At 36.8% G+C, this 7,228-nt stretch overlaps 1 protein-coding gene across 1 annotated transcript; it reads left to right on the top strand.

Moving 5' to 3' along the window:
- Positions 1–1,760: 1,760 nt before the first annotated feature.
- LOC113227350 lies at positions 1,761–2,618 on the top strand. Its single transcript, XM_026460243.1, has one exon. It carries the CDS (start codon positions 1,761–1,763, stop codon positions 2,616–2,618), a length of 858 nt encoding a protein of 285 aa, XP_026316028.1.
- Positions 2,619–7,228: the final 4,610 nt, after the last annotated feature.

Below are 7,228 nucleotides of genomic sequence, written 5' to 3'. Positions count from 1 at the left end.
TAAGCCGCATAGAGTTCAATTTAAATATTAATTGTGAAGCTTGATCCTGCACAATACGGATATTAGTGAGATTTTATGTTAACATAAGTACGTTAGTATCTTAATTGAGATAATTTAGCAGTAATACGATTTTTGCTCTGACATAAAAATTTTGCTTTTGTAGTCGGGAGAATCATCTGCTTACACGCATCCACTGCTGGACATAAGCCTCCCCTTGAGCACGCCAACTCTCCCGGTCTTGTACCGTCCACTTCCAGCCGCTGCCGGCCACCTTTCTCAGGTTGTCCGTCCTTCTTGCCGCAGGGCGTCCGACACTATGTTTTCCTCGACGTGGTCGCCATTCCAGAAAAAATCTGCTCTATCGGCGATCAACCCTCCTGCAGCTATGCCCGGCCCACGTTTTTGCGAGCTATGTCGGTCACTTTAGTTCTCTGACGTATGACTTCGTTAGGGATTCGGTCCATCAGAGAAACCCCAAGCATAATTCGCTCCATCGCGACCTTGAATTTGTGGATGAGGCCTGTTGTTAAAGTTCACGTCTCGGCTGCGTAGGAGATAACTGGTAGAACGCACTTGTTAAATGCCTTAGTTCTTAGGCTTTGTGGGATTGTCGACGTGAAGATGTGCTCAGACGAATGAAAAATTAAAATTTACGTAGGTACCATTAAAAACATACGAAACATACCCGTGCATACTCTCCGTGGGATTTGGGTTTGTTAAGGTATATTATTACTATTTAATAAAATTCTGTTGATTTTCTTATTATATTATAGGTTCACTTTCACATTAATTTATTTGAATTTTAAGTAACGTGAATTGTTTAAATCTTACTTCATTCTGTCTTTGTAAATGGCCAAATAAGTTTTTGAAAAACTGCAAAGTTTGCAAAAAAAAGAGATAAAATTAAGGAAACTTCATCATTTTACTGATTCGATTTACTGATCTTGACGTGAGTGGACGTGTGTTGAGTGGAGTGAATTTGAATAGTCACTTTTTGCCAAGTTTTTTTTTAAATTTTTGATGGTTTGTGGTGCTCGCTGTTTCACAAATATCGGCTCCTCTCGTACTATCTTGTGTTGCTTCTCGTAAGGCATCGCGGCCATATTGATTTGTGTCGGATCTCGCATTCACGCAGCAGCCGAGCATTGCCGTTATAGCGGGCTTAAGTTTGGAGTTGCATTTTTTGGTTACCACAGTGCCCCATCTGGCGGATTTATCATGGAACATTGAGATCGATAGCGGCGAACTGCTCCGAGAGCGACATCTGAAGGCGTTACCAGTGAGTTTTGTAAATAACTTGACAAATATTGAAAAGTCGCATCATCGTACCTGTGGGGCAGAGATTCGAACCGGGTGCCTCTAGCGCCGAGCGATTGAGTAGGTGAGGTCGGCCACTTGCCGGTTGCGCCACGGTTTGGTGATTACACCGCGGCGAAATAGCAGGCCTCTTTCTGCATGCGAATACAGGGACGATAATATTTTGCTCCGCAGCTTGGTTAATTAACTATAAATTAAATAACATGAATTGTCTAGCTTGCCGAAGTACTGTAGAATTGGGAGAATCTCTCAAATGCGTAATTTGCAATGGTATTTACCATTATGGTTGCCTAAATATTACGTCTGCAGCCTATAGAGAGGCAACCAAAGATCAAAAAAAGAGTTATAAGTGCCCATCATGCGCGAATGTGACACGCCGTGGGGCTCGCAATGATAACACGCCTGTTAAAACGACTAATTTACAGCAATTTAACGATTCCACAATGTCATGCGATGGGCTTCTAGACAACTCAAAAATTGTCGATGCCTCGGTGCCGCAGGCGCCTGCTCTTACTCTGAAAGACATCAGTGCACTTTTGGATGAAAAACTCTCCCATAACTCGTCTCATATGACCAATTTGCGGTCAGCAATTATAAAAGACGTAAAGTCCATGATTACAACTGAAATAAATGGGGCCATTGCAGAATTAAAAGCCGATTTCACAGCAACGACTGATTTCTTAATGGAAGAACTAAAAGAAGTGAAAAGTAAAATCCAGAAAAAAGATGATTTAGTCAAGAAATTAGAAGAGGAAAGAAATGCTTTACAGATGGAGATCAGTAGTCTGAACAATAGAATTGAAATAATTGAAAAAATATCGAGAGATTGCAATGTAGAAATTCAATGTGTACCGGAGTTACGCAACGAGAACACATATAGCATATTTAAAAAGATTTGTGAATCAATAAACGTACCTATATCAGACAACGAGATCCGTGCATGCCGCCGGGTTGCTAAGATGGACACCACTTCGAAAAGACCTCGGAACATAATAGTCTCTTTCGCTTCGCCCAGGCTACGTGATAATGTATTGTCAGCTACCTACCGTTTCAACAAACATCATAATTCCGATAAATTCGGATCGAAACACATTGGATTCGAAGGTGAAAATCGACGCATCTATTTCGCTGAACATTTATCGCCTGAAATGAAAAGAGTGCATGCGGCTGCTAGAAAATTCGCTAAAGACAAGAACTATTCATACGTGTGGGTCAAATACGGTCAAGTGTACCTACGTAAGAGCGAATCTTCTAACGCGGTACGAGTAAAAAACATTGACATCTTAAAAAACCTAAAGTGAACAGTGTAGTTTTCTAGTTCTTAATTATTATTAACACTTAAAATAGATATAAAATTTTAAAATTTGTTACTAAAATGAATTATTGCGTTAAAATAAACAATACAAAATTGTCATCTTCATTCATAAAAATATTGTTTTGTGCCGTATTAACTACTCAGGTGATCTTAATTATAAATTTTGAGAGTGAAATTTGTATTTCTAAGATTAATTTTTATATTCTAATAAATATTGTTGATATTTATCTATTTAATTTTGAGATTGAATGCATCCTTATATCACTGAAATTCATTGATATAATATTTAATTTTTTATCCTTCATTTTTATTATATTTATTATAAGTAATGTTTTTAAAAATTTTAATTTAGTTGCGATATATTTATTTTTAATATATTACTTATTTTATAGTACCATGAACTCAATTATTTCGTTATTTGATATACTTTTAATAATTATACTACCAAGGACAGAATATTTTTTACAATATTTTACTGCTTATCGGTTGGATATATACGTACGTAGTTTTTTTAGTGCTAATTGTGCTGATTTCTTGAAGTCTTTTCGCGGCGGAATTGCGTTCTCTTCCGAAATTCCGTATTTCATGTGTCGGTCGTTGCTGTTATTATTATTGTTATTATTATTTTTATTTTTAAATGGCCCGTAACAGTTTAAGTTTCTATTATCAAAATACTCGTGGCTTAAGAACAAAAACTATGTATTTTTTCAGAAATATTTTAAACTGTAGTAATGATGTGGTGATCATCACAGAAACCTGGCTTGTGGACTCTATTCTTGATTCAGAATTGTGTGATAATAGTTACGAAGTCTTTCGATTGGATCGACAGACAGAGTCCGAACGGCGGCGGTCCGTTGGTGGCGGAGTGATGATTTGCGCGAAAAGATCATTACAGGCTAAATTAAGACCCGAATGGTCTCGTGCCCCCACAGAGTTAATGTGGATAACTATACCTCGATCAAGTCTTGGTCTACAAGCCGACTTGCATGTATGTGTGACATACATTGTGGGAGGGAATCATGACCAAAATGTTCATTTAAAAAACGTCATAAACTCTGTTAGCTGGGTAACTGAATCATACCCGAAAGATTATGTTTTGGTCACCGGTGACTTCAATCTCCCGTGTATAGAATGGTCCCATGGAACTCCAATCGTCACTCATAGTGGATATGCTAGTACTCAAGAAGCTGCTACTGCACTATTGAATGATTTCCGTTTAAGTGGTTTAGATCAACACAATGTGTTTGCAAACACAAGTGGTAATATACTGGATCTGATTTTCTCTAACTTCCATATTGACATAAGACTCTCACGAACTCCCCTTGTAAAGGAAGATATCCATCATCCAGCAGTTGCTTTCGAAGTTCGTGATATTTTTGCACCACTATTAGAAAAGTGTAAACTCAATAGACCACTATTCCACAAGGCCAATTATGACATTATCAATGACACTATTTCGAAGATAGATTGGGAAAATGAACTAAGGCAGGGTACGGTGGAGGATGCCGTGAATTTCTTTTATAAAGTTGTAAACGATATAATACTGCACCAGGTTCCAACGAAAAAATGTAGTATTGATTCCTATAGATATCCCGTTTGGTATACTTCTCCTTTAATAAAGGTAATTAAAAGGAAAGATAAAGTTCGTGGAAAATATAAAAAATACGGCAACCCCCGAGATTACGACGAATTTTCTTATCTTAGAAAACGTCAAAAAGTACTGGAAGATTCGTGTTACAATACATATATTAGAAATTCTGAAAATCAAGTAAAAAAGGACCCCAAGAAACTTTGGAATTTCGTCAAATCCTTTAAAGGTGATCGTGGCAGCACGGGATATCCTGGGACTATGTCAGATGGCGCCAATACATATTCTGACTGTAATGAAATTTGCAATGCATTCGGCTCGTTTTTTTATAACGTCTTTAATAAACCTCTGAACGATTATCCACATATGTCATTGAAATCTCCTCCTAGGGGCGATTATGGCTATCTACACTCTGTATCATTCAGTAAAGAAATTGTTGAAAAGCATATCAACAGGCTGAATATAAATAAAGGGCCTGGGAGTGATAAACTTCCTCCTATCTTTCTTATAAATTGTGCCACATCTATATCCATTCCTCTTGCGATTCTATTTAATAGATCAATAAGGGAAGGGATATTCCCGGAAATCTGGAAGGAGGCTCATATAGTGCCTATTCTTAAAAAAGGATCTAAGCTAAGAATTCAGAATTATCGACCAATATCAATTCTGAACACTATCTCAAAATTATTTGAACAATTAGTTTTTAATTTAGTATATTCCACCATTGCAGCTAACGTTAGCTCTAGACAGCATGGTTTCCTCAAAAATAGATCCGTTGTCACCAATTTGGGTGACTTTACACATTATGTACTGAGAGCTATGGATGACGGGTCGCAAGTTGACGTAGTTTATACCGATTTTGAAAAGGCCTTCGATCGCGTGGACCACTCTATCTTGTTAAATAAATTATACGTATTGGGGATTCAGGGTGACTTATTTCGATGGGTTAAGTCATATATATCAAATAGACGCCAAGCAGTCGTGATTGGTGGTAGTAGGTCTGATTTTGTATCCATTCCATCCGGCGTACCTCAAGGATCTCACTTAGGACCGTTATTCTACAACGCTTTCCTGTATGACATTGACAACTGCTTTGTTCACTCTGAATTTCTCTTATATGCGGACGACAAAAAAGTTTTTATGAAAGTTAACTCTTTCGAGGACTGCTTAAAACTACAAAGTGACCTCTTTCGACTCTCAGAGTATTATGAGCGAAATAGAATTGGTGTCAACATTGATAAATGCGTCAAAATTACTTTCACTCGTAAAATCAACCCCTTGATGTATGACTATAAAATAAATGGTAACATCATGCGGCCGAATAGTGAAGTACGGGATCTCGGTATAATTCTAGATAGCAAAATGATGTACGACAAACATATTGCTGCTATCGTCAATAGGGCCTACAGGAATCTAGGGTTTATAAAACGAGTCTGTAACCAGTTCTCTAACATAGAAAGTTTAAAAATGGTATATTATGCCTTCGTGCGAAGTATTTTGGAATTTGGTAGTGTGATCTGGTCGCCCCGGTACACCGTATACGATAAGCAAATAGAGCGCATTCAAAAAATGTTCATTAAATTTCTTACTTACAAGTGTAAAAAAAAGTTCGACACATATGAGGAAGCCTGCAGACATTTTAGTATGAACAGTCTCTCTGATAGGAGACAGCTCCTCGATATGACATTCTTACACGATGTTGTCAATACTCGCCTAGACAGCCCGTCCCTTGTTTCCTTGTTTCGCCTTGTAGTGCCATATAATCGCCGTCGTAATCCTCTTCATAAAGTATTTTACGTTCCACCAAGTCGTACGAACTATGGCCAGAATGAGATAGTTTCACGCCTTACAGCTACGTACAATAAGTTCTTCAGCTGTATTGATATCTTTGCATACACTAAATATTCATTTAAGCGACGAATTAGAGAAGTAATTTATCCACCATAAGCTGTTTTATTTGAGTTCTAACCTATTATGTACATTTAAGTTATAAACTATTGATATTTTACCTTCTATTTACGTATTTATTTATAACACGTTCACACTTTGATTACTATTATTATTATTTTTTATTTTTTTATTTTTTAGTTAATACATTTAAATAAAAGTCCTAGTTATAATAAATTATAATATAGTTATGTATGTTGAACTAACATTTACATTTTTGTTGTTGTTGTTTATTAACTCATAAGCACACTATGTCACGTCATGTTATAATTTATGTTTCTGTGATATCCTGTAATTGGCATCATATACTGGTCATGTAAAGTAGATTTTTAAGCTCTAATTGTATGCTGTTGGATGTCCTTCAATAAATAAATAAATAAACTTTCAAACTTTTTGAGTATACACAAGATAGAGGGAACATTATATTTCAAATCAATAGTATATTTCAACCAAATATCTATAATTTCTAACAACAATCTACAAATTGAAGATAAAGAACCTATAAATGTGTACATTTGACAGATAATGTACATACCACTGTGACACCCACAAAAGAAAACTTTCACAGGTATAGTTCCTCTATTCTACGTACTTCACCATCAACTCATTAATACTGCCTCAGTGGCCGAATGGTTACAGTGCTAGACTGACACGCAGAGGTCTCGGGGTTCGATTCCCGGGCCGTGAGAATTATTTGTACTAAATTTATTTCTCTAGTGTGCATGACTCCCTGGATACAGGGTTCCCCAGTGCGTAATATGTGCTTTAAAAAATACACCGATACGTCCCACTGCTGGGTATGGGTCTCCTCTCAGGCGAAGAGTTAGGCCACAGTTCAGGTTTAATCACGATGTTTTCCTTCCAAGTAATTTTCTGTCATGGTAAATTTAAAATTAATTTCGCATATAAATTTCGAAAACTCAGATGTGCTCGATTGGATTCGAGCCCACGGCCTCTGCTTGAGAAGCGGTAGGTCAAACCATTAGGCTATCACGGCTTATACATATTTACCGAAAATAGAACCTTCTTGAATTTTAATTAAGTTTTATTGAATGTCAGAA

Source organism: Hyposmocoma kahamanoa, unplaced genomic scaffold, assembly GCF_003589595.1.
Source record: "Hyposmocoma kahamanoa isolate Upper Pololo Valley unplaced genomic scaffold, ASM358959v1 210, whole genome shotgun sequence".
NCBI classification, from domain to species: domain Eukaryota; kingdom Metazoa; phylum Arthropoda; class Insecta; order Lepidoptera; family Cosmopterigidae; genus Hyposmocoma; species Hyposmocoma kahamanoa.
Note: the sequence above shows the minus strand (reverse complement) of the source record. Positions and strands in the feature narration are given on the sequence as shown.

Excerpts from the sequence above, each read along its gene's own strand:
- LOC113227350 (XM_026460243.1), top strand. The coding sequence starts at position 1,761 with ATGTCATGCGATGGGCTTCTAGACAACTCAAAAATTGTCGATGCCTCG.